The 19762-nt window shown below is 38.3% G+C and overlaps 1 protein-coding gene across 3 annotated transcripts in view; it reads left to right on the top strand.

The window, feature by feature from the left end:
* CDH13 (cadherin 13) overlaps positions 1-19762 on the top strand; it is a 482776-nt gene that overhangs the window by 158393 nt on the left and 304621 nt on the right. For all 3 annotated transcript variants that reach the window (XM_057401919.1, XM_057401917.1, XM_057401918.1), the window contains exon 3: positions 10488-10696. In XM_057401919.1, coding sequence (XP_057257902.1) covers positions 10488-10696 — 209 coding nt within the window. The remainder of the gene's footprint in view (positions 1-10487; positions 10697-19762) is intronic.

Raw genomic sequence — 19762 nt, 5'->3', positions numbered from 1 at the left:
CATTATCTTGGGTAATGTGTAAAAAGCACTTTGTATTGATAGCTTACTTAATGAAAAGCTCCTGCACTTTGACTTCTTGTCTCAATGCACTGCTAGTCTAAGAGAGAGATATCAAGCAATATTCTTTTCTCGCATCTCTGAAAAAAGTGAGTGTAGAAGTGTGTGAGTTGCTGACAGATTTCATAGAGGACAAAAGGTATATTTTTAGAACTGTAGTTTCTTTTGCCATCCCCAAATCACTGAGTTATTTGTACTTCCCACTGAAGGAGTGGACAAAGCATCCATTCCTCCATTAAGTCCAAATATTTCATTTCTGAATTTAGTGACATTTCTTACTAATGGCCCAAACTTCAGGCAAACATAGCTGTGTGCATAATTTGTGAATCTTTGGTTCATCTAACAGCGTATCATAATTTCATTTAAGACTCAAAACAAAAATGGTCTTATTTGATCATTGATGGAAGCTTGTGCCATTAAAAAAAAAAAAGAAACAAGGAGTTATGACAGATCACATTAAGAAATGACAGATCACTGTAATTATAACAAACTGACCTTGAAAACATAGAGTTTTAATTGTGAACTTGAGGGAAAAGAAATCCTCATAACCTGTGGCTAATTGTCCAGTTAACTGAAAACCCTTACTAAATAAATCTGTGGCTTTGGATACATTTTAAACAGATACTGGTGCTGTAAATAAGGTACTTTGCGTGCTGGATGCACTGTAGTTATTTCCTGTGAGTGATTGCTTGTTGTTGCATTTTGACATCTGCTGGCAGCAATTTATTTACATAGTTAAATCTCCTGGGGCACAGTTTCTTCTCCTGAATGCAACCTTAACTTATTAGTTTTCAATAAATTACATATATAAAGATATTTTGTTTTGGTAGGACTGAGGGTGACTGCTCCAACATCAACTGTGTGCTTGTGCAGAAGACAAGAAAATTCATAGTCAGTTCAATTCTGCTTTTTATGCTTTATTCAAAGGAAATTATCCATTATATCCCATTGGGAATTCTTGTACAAACTCAAATTTCTGTCCCATCTTCTACACTGAAGAATACAATTAATCTTGTATCGACAAACTTCTCAGCAATTTCCAGAGCCACAGCATATTGAATACACTTGGATGTCTTTGATTCTGTCTGCTTATGTCTCAGACTCAGCCAGTGAAGATCTTGTAAGAATCTGAAGTTAATTTCATCTTGTGTTCTCCTGGGGTTCTTAGCAAAATGTTATGTAAAACTGCTAAAATGGAATCATATAGATCATTTACATTCCAGTGGGAAAGCTTTTCACTGAGACTGACAAAGTTAAAAGGATTCTTTTCTACATATTGCTTCTGGGCTTGTGATCATTTGGACTGTCCAGAATCAGCACAGGGTTGATCATGAAATGTCATGTTCCTCTACAGATGTGGCAGTTCCTTTGAGACTGTGGCTCCACAAAAGCAGTATCAGTTTAAGCGTCCTCTGCAGTTCCAAAGGGACAACAGCTCAATTTAAACTAAACAATGTTTTGTGTTCGGAAGATCAATGACTGTGATATAACACCTAAAGTTTTGATTTTTTTATTTTTTTTTCAGTCACACTGACATAGTATTTTATTTTTTTCTTAACAGTAGTTTTTCTCTAGGGTTTAGAACACAAGATATGGTATTACCATGCCCTGTAATGCTGCCACTGACCCAAAAGATTAGTCAATAAAGTGTCTACATTGTAATGAATAAGTCAAGATAACTTCCAGCTGAGAACAACTCATTACAACTCCTTCCACTTGATTAGATTTTTGCTCTAAGTGAGACAATGTGGAGGAAAATGCTGTGTGAAGGTATCATGTAACGTGATCTGGTGAAATCTGCTGTTGGAAGGAAGGGAAGTTTTGTTTGTAGTGTTTATGTTTTCCTGTAATTTCAATCAGCTAGAGACTGCTGATAGAGCCCTGTTGGTAGAATAAATTTGCTGAAGACCACAAGGTGCTACTGAGGGATCTTCCTTTCTAGGAGAAAGGAAAGAGGTGGGAAAGGCAAGAAGAGGTGACATATCTGTGATGAAAAAGGCAGGGATCCTTGAGATGGTGCTGGTGGAGTCATTTTGCTCACACAGTATTCTGTGCCCTGTGAAAATACTTGCTAGAATCCTAAACTCCACTACTGCTGGGCTAATACACTTTGCCTCAGACCTGGGCTGATAACAAGTTGTGATGCTTCTGGTTTCAGGGCAGAGTTGCTCAGCTTTAGCTCAAGGTACCTGATGCCGTACTCATATCTAACCAAGTGGTGGTATGATGTGTCAGAAGAAGAGACCCAGAGCTTGCCATGACATGAAAAGATGCCAGAGTTCAGTATTGGATATAGCAGAAGGTGAGGAGAGAGACCAAGCAGAGCGTCACTAATGTAGGTCTTCAGTGGGGATGGAGGCACTTGTCCTGAAATCACACACCGTACCCATTCCACAGTGGGAGCAGCCTGTAGTCTGGCATCACTCAGATGAACTGTACTACCTAATTTCAAGTAGTTAGCAGTTTTTTACATCTCTGCTAGGGCTATTAGTGATAGGTAACACAGGAGAGGGGAGATTCTTCCAGTGAAAGTACCATAACTTTTACCGGTGGCAGCTGGTTTCTCAGTGAAATCCCTTTCTTGATCTATGGGAAGGTTAACATTCTTGCTATGTATTTTAGCAGCACCAAAAAACCCGGTGACTATTAATAGGTAATATTCGTACTGTGGAAAGGGTATTCTCTGTGAGGGAGATATGCACGCCCTAGTGCCCGCTGGTGAGCTGTTGGCGTAATTCTTGCATTTTATTGAGTCTAGGCGCAAATCTGGTCATCACACACAAGTTGCAAGGGGAGGTTTGCCAGTTTAGCTAATCAGGTTGGTTTTGTAGGCATTAGAAGTGTGTGCAAAGAGGAAGTCTGTTGTTTAGTACTTGTTCTTCCAAAGAAGTCTAATATAGATGTGTATTTGTATTAGGCAATCCCTGTTATAGTTTGATGAACATTGTACAGTTGCTCATGTTTCCTCAGTTTTTGATTATCTGGATGCTAAATATGTCATTATAATTTATTTCAGGGCAGCATGAAGGATTTATATAGATACCAGGGAATCATAAACTTGTAGTGGGAGATAATAAACTACTATTGTTTACTGTGGTTTTTTTCTTAAATCTGTAGACATTCTGCTGGCTAGCTGGAGTTTAGCATTGTTATTTATAAACCTTCAAAAAGGATTTTAATGAAATTAATTTTGTTAATTTTCTTAAATGTTCAATAAGGTTTGTTTGTATGTGTATGTGTAAAACAATATTTTAGTCATGAATTGTAGCTGCACAAAACCACAAATCCATTATTTCTAGAGCACTGTTATGAAAAAATCATAACCTTGTATCACAAGGAACAAACTGTCTGACTTAACTGTTGGCAGTGTCTCGTCTAGACTTTAGTCTGCCTCCAAAAGTGTCATGGGGGACATAATTCATCTCCTGAAGACTCATAACACTTTGCGTTTCTATTAATTTGTGTTGGGCTGATGTGTGACACCCTGTACTAACGTCAGGCATTCAGCAGTGCGATGAATGCCATCACGTGGTGGCCTGTTACTATCCCCTTAGCTATTTGCCTGCTGTTTTCAGTCAGCTTCAATGTTTATGGCTAACAAGAGCTTTGCTAGGTCAATGGTACTTATGAATTTTTATGTACAACAGCACTCAGAAGCATTTATGATTGCTTCAACCATCATTTTTATCTCTTTGTAGTTAATGAAGCTCAGCTTTGCCAGTTTCTAACTTACCAATATTGGTAGTATCATTGAGCAAGGAGGACTTTTGAGCAGAGCTGAGGGATCCCTGCTGGGCTGGAAAGTTAAGTTGCCTTTGTGCAGCTGTAATGTGCTTTTGCATCTCTAGATTTCTCACAGCTATAGCTTCTGACTTGTGGTTTCAATATGATCTAAAGGTATTTGTTAAAAAAGATAAGAAAACATACACAGGATAATGTTTGATTGCTGCAGTAATTCCTGCTGATTTCAACAAGGCTAAGTCGAATTTACAAGAAGTATGCTAACCTTCACTGATAGAGAAATTAAGCCTCCGTGTGTGTGTTTTCAAATGTGATATTTCCTCACTGAGGAGCCATTTTGTTGCTAGCTATCATAAAAATACAAATATCTGTACATAGAAACATACAGTGTAAGGAGTTCTTTTTTGTGCTTATAGGTAAGTATGTATACTTAATGATTCAGAATGCCTCTGTAGAGATTTCATCAGAGAGAAAATTATAGATTCTGTCTTTCTGTTCAAAACAAATTAAACTTCTGAGAATTAAACTTGGGGAAAATATTACTTTAGAAGAGAAATATATCAGCTTAATACATGCTTTTGAATATAAGAAATTATTTCAGGTTGTTTTCTTTTGTATGGTTTACAAGAAATCCAACTGCTAAACTTTTGATGTTTTAAAGTGGTTTTCTTTGAAACATCTGTGGTTCATTATCATAAATATCACAGTAGAAACCTCACATATGTGGTACATCATAACAGTGAGAATGGGATGTACTGAAATGATGAATCCCAGGAACTAGAAATTTCTTGCTGAGATGTGTAGGGGGTAATATTTCCAACTACAACTTCAGTTTCCTTTCATTACAGTGACGGATTCTTGGGATATTATACAAGAACCCTTTTTCCAACAGGTCCTTTGATAGTAAGCTTGAAGTCCATGATTAAATTCTTGAATTCAGTGATTAAAGCCTTGTGGTTCCTGATGCTGAATATTGCTTGGTGGACAAAAATATTCTGTGCAATTCACATATGAATAAGTTTTGTTACAGAAAGGAGGAAATGTCTAACACAGGAGGCTGAGAAATGAACAGAGGGTGATGAGTGACATGCACGTTGTTTTTCACTGGGAGAGCCTTGGCAGTATTTTCATTTTGCTTGTATGGAGTTTTGGAGCCTGTCTCATACCATGTGGCATATTAGGCACAATAAAGATGTTCATCTGGCAGCTGGAACATGACTAAGAACATCAAAAGAGTCATATATGCAGCTATAAATGAGGAACTCTGCCTTCATGTAAATAAATATTACAACATTGTTTTAATTGCCCATTGAGTTCTTGACAATAAGACACAATCACTAGTCCTTTCTGATGCAGCATTATGAAAACTTTAGGACTATAGCTGAACAGTTACTATTATTAACCTTTTGCTTCTCCTGTTTTACTTCTGTAGCACCTTGATCACCAATCGTTTCGTTGCAAAATCAGACTCAGAGTGAGCAGGTGGTCTTTGCTCTAAGGAGCTTACAGTCTAGTTAAACTCCTTAAGCTCTAAAATAAAAAGAGCGTGCAGAAGGATGTGGGAAGTTTTAGTGTCCACTCTAATCAGGCTGCCATTTGTCCAGTCTGTTATAGTGCTGCTGGGTAGTATGAGTAACGTCAGTTATCCAGCTCATGGCTTCCTCACACGTCATCTCTGTGACAAATGCATGAACATTGTGAACATTATTGTACATCATGAGGATCATATGCCATCATGGTTGCCAAGCAGCAAAGTGTTATATATTGGGAGACTACTTTTTCAATTTAGGCAGACTGCCAGATGGTTTGGTCTCTTCTCTCCGTGGCAGACTCCTTGGAGCATATGTTATCCATCCAAATGACATAGATTTTAGTAACTGCGTTTACTTCTTTGGTATCTGGAGATTGTTTAAATACTAATCTGAAAGGATTTGATTGAAAGAATTCTTGTAATGACATGTTTTATTTCTGAAAACAGACATCCAAGCCTTCTTCTTGAAACCAGGCCCTTTTGATCATTTGGATAGCTTCTCAGTGCAACATTCTGAGCTGGGTTTTTTTTGCATGTGATTGTTCATCTTATACTCAGGAGTTCCAAATCGCATCCCCGAATTTCCTTCAGCCTTGGGAGACAGTTCAGTGTCAGGACTTCACCAGATAAGTAAGCTGTGTAGTGAGACACATTGGTTAGTTCACTGCATTTTTGTAGTTTTAATATTCTTGAACGAACTGCACATACACAGGCCTAATGTAGAACTGAAAAGACCAGGGGATTAATTGAATCTACAATTTCCACGTGTCGAAAAGACTTTAACGTACCGCTTAGTCCATCCTCGTGGTTTGTAGCAGGACCAGTTACTGAGATTGGTCTTGAGTGATAGTGGATGAAGCTGGTATTTGATTAACCTTGTGTTAAAATCCCTGCAACTGTAGGTATTCAGCATGACCTCAGCACCCTCTTTTAATAGTTAGCTGGAAGGCTTTCTTCAATATCTGTTTGAGGTTCCCATCTTTTGAGATCTGCAAAACCCTGCCTAGTTTCTTATTATACTGGTTAGTACTTGGAGTACACAAGAAGTGATTAATTAATCACTTTTTATAATTTTAACATAAAGATTTGCACACAGGCTTTGCATACAAAACAAGTTTTCTTCACTGGAGAGTAAGAACTAAAAATCATATTTGCTCATATTTAACAGGCTATGCTGTTTTGGAGCATCAGCAATGTGTAGCTTTGTTTAAGGGATAGGTGTAGTGACACAGGTGAAAAAACTGAGTAAACTGATGAAGTTGAAAATCCTAAGATCCCTCCTCAGTGCCTGTCAGGGCAGGAAAGTGTGGTCAATGCCAGGGCTGGCTTCTTGGGCTATGAAGCTGCTACTGGGGCCAGGTACAGGCAGCGCAAGTGCTGATAACTTTGGGTATTGCACTGGCTCTTCTCCAGAATCTTCATGAATTTCAGGAAACAAATGATTCCCAGTGAGTGGCATTGTGAAAATGACTGGGAACACAACACAGTCTCATAAGATGTTCCCTGGTTATCCTAGTCCAGGAGATGTCATCATTCTGATTTCACATTTGCCCCTAATTTAGGCGATTTTATCTAAGGTTACAGTTCTCTTCAACTCGTCTAACAATTGGCTTCAATTTCACATCTGGCCCTTGATCAGAATAATCTTCAAAGTTCTCCATCCTTTTAACCACTTCGTCTTCTACCCACTTCTAATTTCTCTCCTACTTATCAGTACATCTCAGAATCTTTTAATTTTCTTTCCCTCTCCTTGCTCTTAACCTCATCAAATACTCTTGTTTCTGTGGTGGAATTGGGAATTGAAAGCATCAGTGCTTTTGGATGAGATATATGGTAGGAAAACAGTTTTTTACTTTCAAACAACTCTGCTTCTGCTTTTGTTGGAGAAAGTTGCAAAGTTTCATAAAGCAAGGTCAATAGATGAGCAAAATATAAAAGGTCTACAAGTGTCAAATTCATAACTCCAAAGGAATGCAGAATATAGATCCAAGTACTTCTGATTCCATGTGTCAAATCTGCATGTGGTCTTTGATTTTCTGTAGTGTATGCAGATGGCAGCGATGCAGGAATCTCAAGGTTTGCGAATGCAGAGCAGCAAGGCGAGAGAAGTATACTCACAGCCACTTTCTCCCCACTTTCCGAACCATGATACAGTGTGGCCCCTTTTTGAATGTGACCTGTAGTATTTGGCTGGGTGATACTATTGCCCTGAAACATGACATTTGGTTTTAGGTGATTACTTTATCATAGTTTTATTAGTTTGGTTTTTTTTTTATTTTATTTTACTCTTGACATAATTAATTTCTCAGAATGATGCCAATTCTTTCCAGTTCTAAGCTTTTAATAGCAGATCAGCAGCAGCTTTCGAGAAGCATGTATTTATTCATTATAACAAGGTACCTACCAAAGAGCCCATTTCATTGTTTGGTTTTGTTAAGGCAAGAAAAGAATAAGCTAAAAGAGAATCTACCCCTAGTTCATCAAGGCTGCAAACTACACAGTGATTAGGAAAGAGAATTTCAACTTCCCACGTTTGTGGTGACAGGAAAGTTTTGTCTTTTTGGTGGGTTGATAGCTTTAGGAGATTGCAGTAAATCTGTTAAAATGCCTGTCATATCAACAACATAAATTGTGATGGGCTGTTTTGCACTAGGGAGGCCTTGCTAACAGAAAGCCTTCCATCAAATTCCTACCATGAGCACAAGACTCTTTTGGCAAGTGATTCGCAGCCTCAGAGAGCAGCATGGATACCAGCACAGCCTGGTCAGTGTGAGGTTGATCTGAACTGTTGCTTCTCCCACATTCTGTGTCTTCCCCCCTGCTTCCACTGCGGTGTAAGACTTTGCAAGCAGGGGTCTGTGACATGACAGACTGAGATAGATTTGTTTGGAGTATCTGAGGGAAAAGATCTTTTGTGTCTTTTTTATTTATAATCTCGCTTGCTTTCAACAAAATTCAATGAAATGGCAAATGAGCTGATGAAATGTGGGTTGGTTATCCCACTGTGAATCCAAGGACAGCTCTTTTTGCCCTCAAGTAAAGCAGAAAAAATAGGAGCAGCTTTTATTCAAAAGATGTAAGCAAGGCTAAAACTTGATCCTTCAGGTGCCAGGGGAATTTTTATGTGGTGATTATAGATTTTGGACTTTTGAGGATCGCCACGAACAGTCACAAATTAACAGGGTCACAACCGTGGTTTTTACAATCCCACCTCAGGCTCTAGAGCTGTTGTTGATGGTCAGTGTGCTGTTGCTGGGTGACACCTGCGGGTCCTTTGTGAGGGCATAGGGCTGGTTCCGGCGTTGCCCCGGCGCAGGGCACCACTGAGCCTGTCAACAGGGATGGTGGTGCCTCTGGGGAAGGGGCAAAACGCTGCTTGGGATGAGCAGAGAGGGTGTGAGAGCGTGTGAGCCCGAGGGGAGGAGGAAGAAGAGGAGGAAAGGGAAGAATTAGAAGAAGGGCTGCATGCACTGGAGCAGGACTGCTCAGAGGACCCAGCGCTGGAGCAGGTGGGTATGTCCTGAAGGAACCTGCAGCCTGTGGAGAGGGAACTCAAGCTGGACCAGAGGAAAAGTGCGAGGAGGAGGAAGGAGCTGCAGAGAGGAGCTGTTAGTTCCTGTCCATAACCCTTTGCTCGCCATCCCCCTGTGCTGCTCTGGGAGAGAAGGCAGAGGAGTTGGGAATGAAGGAGTGAAGCTCCCCTGTGGAAAAGCGGGAGGGAGAGAAGGTGTGAAGTTGTATTCACATTCTGGAACTAGCAACAGTTCTTTTTCACTGTGTTGGTTCTACTTTGGGATTCAATCCCAGTGAATGCGCAGAGAGGAAGGATCTCCAAGAGATCCCCTGGCAACCCTGTCCTCACTTTGGTATGTCTGGAAATATGCAAAATCTCATAAAGAGGATTTCTATGTAACTTTCCTGGAACGTTGAGTAGTCCTCCACTGTGAGATTCTGTCTGCACTAAGGCTGGTTATAGAGTTTGCATAGTCAAGAAAATCTTGGGTATTGGGCAGGCTGTGAGAAACCTGGGATTATGTTTTTCTTTTAAAGTCAATGACCCAATGCAAGAAGTCTATACTGTGAATTGAAACAATTATGCAAAGTGCTTTGTTCTCAGTAAAAACTCCGTTGTCTTTGATCTTCTGTAGTCTGTATCCCTGTCTGTGTTAACTTCTGAAATTGTAATGCTGTTATTAAAGATCCAGTAGAAATGAAATGTAAAATCAAAATACCAAGAGCATACAGATAAGTGAAAAATCTACAACAGCAGTAACTCAAGGAGCAGGTAGAGAATACAGAACAGATTGTCTGCAAAAAGACCCTTCTCATGCAAATATATTGTTCAGACATGTCAAAACCTGAGAAATATACTTAGCAATTACAAGTCTGTGATGAAGACCTTAATGATATAGCTGGTAGTTACATGAGTAATGTTTTCTCCGGTGTTTTGTGCAAAGTGAATCTACTGGACTCAGAAAGGAACTTGAGACAGTTTCAAACCTCTGTACTTTAGAGATATTTTTCTCTCCATGCCAGCTTTCCAAAATATTGAAGATCTTCCATGTAAAGTGAAACAAGATTATTGACAGCTAATGTTTGATTAAAAGTTCTCATAATCCTTAGCTACACTGATAGTTCAGCCACTTTATCACCATCCTGGTGCGTAGTAAGAAATGTTACATGTTGGGTTTTCTGTTTCACAGCACATTTACAGTAGACTGAGGTTGAATATTCTGTAAACAACCAGCTTAAAGTTGGGTATCTGGAACTACTTTGCCAAGAGAAAAGCCTTGAGAGATTCTGGGTTACAATGAGTGTGACAACAAGGTTTCTACTGTTGCTGCCCAATTTTTAGAAGTAGGTGTGCATTTCAAGCATGTTTTTTTAAGTGACTGCAAAATGCTCATGTCCAAAGTGCTCTATCTCCTACCTCCCCAGTTAGCATAGTCAAAATACCTTCATCCTTCTGAAAATGAATATTCATATAATTTGTCCATGAGTAATAGTCACACAAATATAAAGCTTCTTTGAAAGTTTTTCCTCGTAGGTTGCAATACATTTCTTCCTAGATCTATAGATAAACCAATAAGATGTTTGAAGTCTGTGTTCCAAAGTGGATACTTATAATTGTTTGTTTATTTTTTCTTTTTTTCCCCAGTGAAATTTGATGACTGCAAGGGGAATAATAAATTGACCTTTGAAGTTTCTAACCCAGATTTTAAGGTGGAACGCGATGGAACTTTAGTTGCACTAAAGAATATGTCAGAAGCTGGCAGAACCTTTTTTGTCCACGCACAGTCTGAACATGCTGAGGATCTGGCAGAAATTTTGATTGTTGAAGAAAAGGAAAAACACAGTGCATTAAAGGTAAGACATGTACAAAAGATTAGAAGAAAGTGCCAGGAGATGCTGCTGGGTATTTACATGTGCTGTCTAGGACTGTAAGTGGTTTTAATCTGTTAGCAGATATCAAAATCAGTCTTCAATCCAGATACTGCCGTAATGTTTTAGTACTTAGTTTAATTTAAAATACAGATTTTCCAGGTTTTGAAAAATGTATTACATCTTCAGGCATAAATGCTAAGCATTCATAAAGAAATGATTCAACGCAAAGAGCCCAAAAATTGACGGGTTCTTCTGGTGTACATTAAGCCAGAGGACCACAGTTTGGCCATAACTGAAAAAGAAAATCATAGTCTAAATGTGTAATTCAGAATTTACAGAACCTTCACATTCATTCCAAGTCTTAAGTGCGTGGAATTGAATTCTGTGCTGTGGAATTTAAGTTTTTGTATAGGTCTGCTTACCTGGCGTTGCCTTGTGTTAAAATACATTAACATCTGCCCTCAAATAGCAGCACATCACTTGCACCCTGCCTCTATGGGCTAGTGATTTCTGTTCCATTCTGTCCACTGAATGATGTGTCCTTTCCACTTCTGGATTTCAGTGTAATACTAATCTCAGACTAAGGGGAGAAGTGCTTCACAAATTGGTTGTTTACTTCACCTCCATGAAAGTAAGGAAAGGAAACATAAAATAGCCTCTGCTTCTGTGTCAGGGTGTTTAGGAGACAGGCAAGCAAGGCTTACTGGACAATTAAGCCTGGTACCTTTACAAATCTACAATTTCAAGGAATTATAAAGAAGCCATGATAAAAATGACTGATCTGTTGTCTTATTTGGGTGTTTAAACTTTTAGCTACCAGCATTGTCATTGTATTTCCACAATAGCTTAGTATAACTTCCTTTTTCCATTAAGAAAACCCAGAAAAGTTACATTTAGGGGAAAGGTTGAACAACCTTCTGACAGTCCATGGCTGTGGAAAGGTTTTGGTCTGCACTTTGAGCAGCACATGATGTGAATATAGATTGCCAGCAGGAAAGTACCAGAATGCATAACTACAGAGAGCTGATCAGAACACTTAAATGAATTTAATTGTATTAATATATGCTGTTTCTTCACAAAGTAAAGTTTTAACAGAGTCATACTTAAGTGAGTCTTTTACATGGTGGAGCCATGGATTTAGCTCCTGCCAAATTCAGGGTAGGAAAGCTGCACTTGCAGGAGCTGGGCACTTGTATGTCTTGTGTCTAAAACTAGCAAGCCGTGCTCCTTCTGGTGCATTCACAAGAACATTCAAATGATTTCATTTTCACTCCAGGTTTTGAAATCTTAGGAGCAGTTTCAGAATGGAGATTCTCATTCCCCAGTTAGAAGTTGGTGAAACCACAGAGGAGTTTGAGATGTTTCTGACAGGAAGTCTGGAGTTAAACTTCAGGGAATCATTTTATGTGTGAAGATCTGACTCCCTGAGAATCATATTCTGAAGTTTTATTTTGGTTTTAGTAGGGAAGCAGCCCTTCAGTGTCTTTGAGAGGAGGTATTCCATGGAAGTTACAATCTAGGGGAATTAAGAAGTGTGTATTTACATAGACTATGACATGGCTTTGCAGGTGACCTTTTCCCTTTATGTCTTATTTGGGTTCTGGTAGTCTCCCCTCAAAACGTTCCAGCAATATTAATTAATGCCTAGTGTTGAAATCTATCACCAGACTACATTCAAAAGCCAAGTCTAATTTGGCCCCACTCCCAGATTCTGTTCCAATCACTTTGTGTTGCTTCAGAGAAAGCCAGTCTGAATCTGACATATTCTGCCACTTGCCAGTCTTTCTTTGTAGGTGACTCCTCAAAGCAACATCACAGTGTCATCTCTATCTGCATTCATCACTTCTTTATGGACTTTGATATTCAGCTCATGACTAGAAGGTTACCCATTTTAGTGTGGTCATCCTTGGCGCCTGCAGTGCCATTGGGAGTTACATGATGTATTAATGTGTCCTAGGAAATCCTTCTAGTGAGGATCATCCCCTTATTGAGGGGAATATAAAGATCTTTGAGGCTGACTGTCCTAGTCTGGCCTCAGGCAGTACTCTGTTGCTGTTAAATCAATATTTTTTTTTACCAGCCATTTCAGCTATTGTTTGCCCATTTTAAACACAACAGACAGTCTTGTCTCTGTTTGTCACACTTGAGAAGGATATAAAAAATACAGAGCCCAATCTAAAGTGATTTTATGATAAATTTGAACTTAATCCTGTACTTTTGCAATCAAAATGTGTCATCATGGAAACAGCAGAACTGCTCCATCTGTTTATGCAAGTAGTTTTGGCTAAGAAATGCTCAGATGGAGCCTTTGTAATTCAGGAGCCTTAGTAATTCAGCATAATTCTGTAGGGTTAAGATGAGTGCATGTTAGAACACTGCTTAGCATCAGTACTTAGAATACAGTAGCTTATTTAATTAGGGGATAAGTAGTTCTTAAGTATTTCCCCACTGCCAGGAAGTGCCATTTCTTTTCTGAAAGCATGTAACCTACATCTGTGAAATCCCATTGTTAATGTTTCTAAATTCAGATTCCCAACATGTTTGGAAATGACTTTCAACAATGATCTCTAATATGCTGACTGGCAGTCTGAGCCTGGGAAGATATAGCATAATTCTTAAAACTCACTGATTGCTACCAACCATACTTTAGATGAATATGGAAAATATTTAGAGGTCCAGTCTAGAGCATGCAGAAAAGCTTTTGGCATTCTAGTGATGGAGGGGTGTGGTTTGTTCCTGATGAAGATAGGCTGGCCTCACTGATCAGTCCTACATGATTAACTTCATGGCCATAGCATAATCAAGGGCTGTTAGAATAGCACTCACTGCTTTAATGTTGCTTATTGTGTCTGAAGGGCATGTTGTCTTACTCTTGTGCCAGAAGTGTATTAGATCTGCAGAGCCTGCAGCTTTCTGTCAAAGGGTGGCCATGACTACAGTATGAGAGGATAGATGGTTCCTCAACATCATCAGCCAACTTGGCTCTTGCTCTCTGATCACAGAATCTTTTGCAGGGCCAAATGACAGAAAAGCAAATTCAGCATCGCTGCTTTTCCAGAAGTCTGGATGTTTCTGCAAAATACCCTAAACCCCACGAATATCTCTACCTACAGATACGCATACATGCTATTGAGAACAAAAATCTGTACATCAGATTACAGTTAGATTGCTTTCTACAACCTGTTTTTAATGCTCCTTTCCTCCATGGTTTTGGCTAGATAAACAGCTTTCTGTCCATCTTGGCAGAGGGAAGTCTTCATATAAAAACTGCTGTGATTTTTGAGAGACATGTAAAATATGAGTGCACAGATTTGCCATGGGCCTGTGTAAGGCATAACATTACAGTGTTATCTTTGTAATAGCTGTGTGTGTATATGCTTGTACCCTCAGGCAATCAGAGTGCTCAATACAGGAAATGAAGTTCACTTGCATTCACTGGTGGCGCTGGGTGAGGCATGTACATCTGTGGTCCTGCTCTGCTTAGCCCAGTGTTTGATTCATACTTTTTCACACAGTCAGGACTTGAATGCTTAGTGATATTAAAAATAGGCAAGGAAATATTTTGATTCACCCATGATCCTAAAATGAACTTTGGGTTCATTTGGAATACTTCATAGAATTGCTAAGGTTCAGATCGCAAATGGAAAAATGAATCCCTTGCAAACCCTAGTTGGGAACAAGCTGAGCTGATAAGTGACAGTTTTTTGTTTTTTGTTTTTTTTTTTCTTATGTCTTATCCAATGTTTGATCCCTGCTTTGTCTTATAGAACTAGTAAGACAACAAAAAGCTGGAAATTTCATCAGATCTGATAATTTGACCAGACATTAGTGTATTTATTTCAGTTGTCTGGTTTTGTGGAAGACAAAGTATAGCCAATTTTTTGTAGAGCCTCATAGCAGATTGTGAGTTACAAAAGGCAGCAAGCTGGGAATTGAACTGTGTCTTCCAAGGCTAAATAATGGCTGCCTACTGTTTCTCCTCCCCCTCTGTAATCTAGTGCTGGCTTTAATGAATATGCCGTTAGTACACTGGGAACTAAAAGAAAACCTTGGGAAACAATATTTCTCTGTCTTTTTTTTTTGTGTATTGCCAAATGCAGCTTGCACCCCTTCCCACCAAAGGAAGAGATTTTATTTGTTACACCATCACAGACACGGGGAGGGGAGGGGCATGAGATATCAAGAGTCTGGCACCAAAGCAGGTAAGAGGGCATGAATGTACTCAGAAATTCCAGTCTGGTAGTAACTTCTCTGTGTGGTGCTCAGCAGCCTTCCATACAGAAGGATGAAATGATTAAACAGAAACTGTCAAACCCTCAGGACACTTTTCAGGCACTAGATGGAAAAAGAATAAGAGAAAGAAAAAAAGAGATAAGAGGGAGGAACACACCCAGAGACAGCATGTTGTAGACAAAGCTTAAAACCATCTTCAGCAGTAGCTCAGATTGAAGAAAATAAAGTTCCTCTAGTCCTACTACTCTGTCCAGTCCACTTCGTAATGGCTAGGGGTTAGTCAGATATACAACTTCGATTTTCCCTTTGTCAAGCCGTTGCTTGACAAAGAAGTACCGTGCTATGTTTATTATTATTATACTGGGGACCTGAGAGGCAGCCTGGCTGAAAAATTCCACAGGTGCCTTGATGACCTGAATTTTGTTTCCTGCTAAGTCACTGCTTGGATGTGTATGTTTGTGCAAGTTGCTTTATGCCTGTGCCTCCTTCCTAAAGTATCAAACAGAAATAATGAAAGTAAGCTCTTTGGATTTAAACCTTAGCATTTCTTGTTTGTATCTTACTCTCTGCTTTATCCCTGCAGGATACAGATTGCAAATTTTATTGATATGAGATAAAAAGTGCCTAGAGCCTTAAATCCTACATGTATGGTTTTCTGCCTTAAAACAGATGATAAAGGATCAATAATCTTATTACAAATCAGGATTCTCTCACAGAGAAATATTCATGCAAGGAAGTGAATAGTTGAGTTTAGTCATCTGGCAGTTCAATAATTTATTTGGAAAATAAGATCAAGAATCAGCCTCTCTGATATAACAAGCAATCGTTCCCATTAATGTATATTAGCATTTTTTCAGTTTAGAATAGAGTTCCAAATAGGCTGAAAATGACTCTGCAAAAGTCATTTTGCAGAAGACAGACTCTCATATGAGATATTGACAAACAGGCTCAAAGAGTTCCATGTTATTAGATTTTGCATATAGCAGTTGCAGCAAAGAGTGATGCGCCGCATAAATAAAACACCATGTTTTGCATTTAATTTTAAGGCACAAAATAGAGTAAGTCACAGGGGTACATCAATATCTATGATATATTTATAAGTCATTATACTGATCAAAACAGTATCTAGAATACCATTTCAGAAAAGCTGTGGCAATATTTTGTCTTAAGATATGAAGGTGTCCTTCAGGCATATAAAGATGGCTTTTCTTAAAGAGGAAACAAAAGAAAATTCATTTTCTCACTTTGGAATTCCATTTGGAAGAAAGCTTAATATGTTCTACTAGCCTTTAAAAGATTAACTTGTCATTACTTTTATTTTTGTTTGTTTTCACACTGTAAATGTCTACTGACTAGGAATTAATGCATAAAAATTTGATGTAGAAGTAATTTTAGAATGCAATACCTGTGTGTTGATGGCATTGTGGTAAATGACATTTTCCTGCTTTAATCACCTGTAAAAGGTTGAAATTTTTGTTTTTTTTCTAAAGTCTGCAGTACCACATTGCAGGTTTCACAGAATATATCTTAATTAATGCCAATGAAAGCAAGAACTTGTTCTCATCAAGGGGTCATTCTGTACAGTATCATTTAGCTGTCTGTTTGGCATATTTTTATAAAAATCATCTATGCAGACCACTTGCTGTTGGGGAAAAACCAAAGAGCTCCTTTTATGTAAGAAATCTCCTCATCCCCTGAAATAAGCCATTTTCACAGAAGTTCCAGTCGCCTACTTTCCCTTTTTATCCTTCAGCCTGATCCAGAACCTGCTGAAATAATCAGATTCCAGCAGACTTTGGGTCAAGCCATCGAGACAGGAGTTTTGTCTGGCACTGCTTTACAGACATGACTCCTATGCTTCTTTCTGGGCTGTTTCTGAGTGACCACGAGTCCCATGGCAGGGCCCAGTGCTTGTGATTTTTCATATATAGCCCTTCTCCCCGCCTTTCACTTAGCTCTGCAGCAGAGCTTCACCTCTATTGACAGGCTTGTGCTTTCCCTTAGGTCTGGGCTGAATTTATTCTTCCAACTCAGCAGATTCCCACTACCAAAGAAATGCAGGTTTCATATACACTGGCTTTGGAGTTTGCTCTGACAAAGATCCATTTGTCTGAGAATTATTATGGTGCCAAGAGATGTGGCAGTTGCCATAGCAACAGTTATATAATTGTGTTAAATACCAGACTAAATACTATAAAGAGCATGGGCCACTGGTAGTTTTCATTAATTTAATGTTCCTTTTTTTGGGGCAAAGTGCGCCTTGTAAGTTTATTCACTGTTGGTGTAAATACCTAGATCAAATGTGTGGGTTAGCTTTCCTTCCATTTCTCTCAGTATGCAACTTCAGCATGTAAATGAGAAGTACCTGGATATTTAAGGAGAGAAAAATGCTCTTATAGACTGGAAACGTGAATAATTGACTGTGAAACAAGAAGGTGTTAGCTTCTTTGGATGTTCAGTGCTTTTCTCTGTGAGTAATATGCATTCAGATTTTATGTGAACTAGGGAAGTGCTTATCCACAAAAAGGGACTTTGTGCTTTTCAGGAACAAGCAGAGCTATGACAATTGTAAAACATGTCTGACAGTAATTCAAAGGTAAAATTAGATGATTTTTGGAAACAAATGAAAACTTGTTAATTATTCCAAATTATTAACAGAATAATGAAAGATACCAGGCAAAAATATTCTAAATTAATTAATTTTATTAAAAATGTCTAAACCCATAATTTCTTTCAGCCCCGAGCTGCATTTAGACTTCTCAGTTAGTTTCACTGTTGCTTGATGGCCTTCTTGTATAAACGTCAAAGTTTTTGTGGAAGCTCAGAACTAAATGCAGTTCTGGAATGCAACCAATTTTATCATATTTTCTTTTAAATCACACTTAACTCTTAACTTTCATCCATAAGACTTAATGGAAAAGCTTCCATAAATTCAGTGAGACATATTATTCAGAGATTGCTGAAGTCTTTTATCTGAACTAAAATTCACTCTGGACAGCGTGCCAAGAAAATACCGATTTACCTTTTGGCCTTAAAATATGTTTATGAGAGTTTGAATGGTACACAAGTTGTGTGAAGACATTTTGAATTGAATTGGCTTCTTTTTATGATCTAAGGATGCTAACTCTATTTATTAAAAAAAAATCGACTAAATTTTGTGGATGAGGGATGGATCATCATGTATTGACATATAATTCTTTTTCAAGTTATTATTGTTTTGAGTCCAGCATGAAAACATTCTGATATAGACAAAACTATGCCAATCCTATGTGCTAATTTCCATAGACTGCTGGAGTTCTGCGGAAATTTGTGCCAGAGGTATGGGGAACATTTAAAAGAACCATTTGGAAAAGGTTTAAATTTAAAGTTCATTGTAGTAAATGAGCATATAAGTGGGAAAGCAACAGACTAAGCATGATTTAGTAGAACATTAAGCAAGATCATAAAGGATAAGTAGATGTCTCTTAGGATATGTAATATCTTTCATTTATAATGCAGCTTTCATTCTGTAACATCCTTAAAGTGTAACTATTAAGTACACAGAGAAAGAATATGTGTGTCCATGTCTATATACACACATCTGTAAGAAAAGGTATTTGCATAGATATCTTTATTGTCGATACTTATTTCATAATACTTTTTCACATCAGGATAGTAACAGAGTAATTTTTAAATAAGGAGTTTGTGAAAAGGAAGTGGTGATTTCTGTAAGATATTAAAATCCCCGTGACATCCTTAATGTCCTCAAATCCATAATGAACAAGAGGTGTCACAGAAACCAGAAGAGCCTGTGAGATTTCTGTCTATTTCTTCCATTGTTGTTCTCTCATCTGACATGCAGGAATGATGCAGTCAGCATATGACAACTACCCCAGTTTCACCAGAAATACCTCAGATTTATTAAGGAACTGAGACATTTCCAAGAGGAGATCAGACTAGGCTGTATTCAGAACTAAACTCAAGGTTCTTTTTTGCGTCAGAGACACAAAATATTGCTGATGTTTTCCCCAGTATAATCTTTTCCATCAGCTTCCAGATACAGGTTGGATTTGAGAGAGAGCCATAATAGAAGAAATTATTCACATGAAAAGATGATTCCCTGAGTGAGAGTTTAGTCATTTCTCTCCATCAGATACATCAATAATCATCTCTAATGATTGTCCCAATAGTTCCATGCTGGTTTTCACAAACCTGAAGGAACATTTATTATGGTTATTACAGTAACACTTATCTCAGCACACATCTTAAGCATTTAATGGAGCATCACGGGGTAAAAGTCTACATTTGTCGTCTCCCAAGAATTGATTCTGCTACTGCAGGGACAGATGGCTCCTTCCGGACCTAAAATTCCTTAGTTGTTGATCATCACAATCCTATTGCTTTTAAGAGTAGTCCTTTGCATCTTTTGTATACTTTAGAGTTAGATTTCTTAAATATCTAGAATAACTTGGCAAGTTAAAGCTTAATATAATTTGGTACCTCCATAATAAGCAACTCTGCTAACATTTATAGTTGTCTTAATGTTATTAATCATCCAGCTCCTCACTTCTCATTTCACCACCAAATCAAAAAGAATAATCTTTGCATTAAGCAGTTAATCCATTTCATAAAAAATAGTTTTACTCATTGTTTATATATTTCTCCCATTTACTAAGAGGGCACCTAAGGATGGTGACTACACATGAAGAGAGAGGAGGGGCATCAGGTCAATTTGAACTGGCAAGTATTCCTGCAATGTACAGTAATTGGCTACTGCTAATAATTTTGGTACCACTAAAATTCCGCATTGTCCTTCATTACTATGGAAAAGGTAGA

This window comes from Pezoporus wallicus, unplaced genomic scaffold (genome assembly GCF_028554395.1).
Source record: "Pezoporus wallicus isolate ANWC-B61680 ecotype Strahan unplaced genomic scaffold, APGP_CSIRO_Pwel_v1 contig_7835, whole genome shotgun sequence".
NCBI lineage: Eukaryota > Metazoa > Chordata > Aves > Psittaciformes > Psittacidae > Pezoporus > Pezoporus wallicus.
The sequence above is the reverse complement of the archived record's forward strand: the minus strand, read 5'-3'. Positions and strand labels throughout refer to the sequence as shown.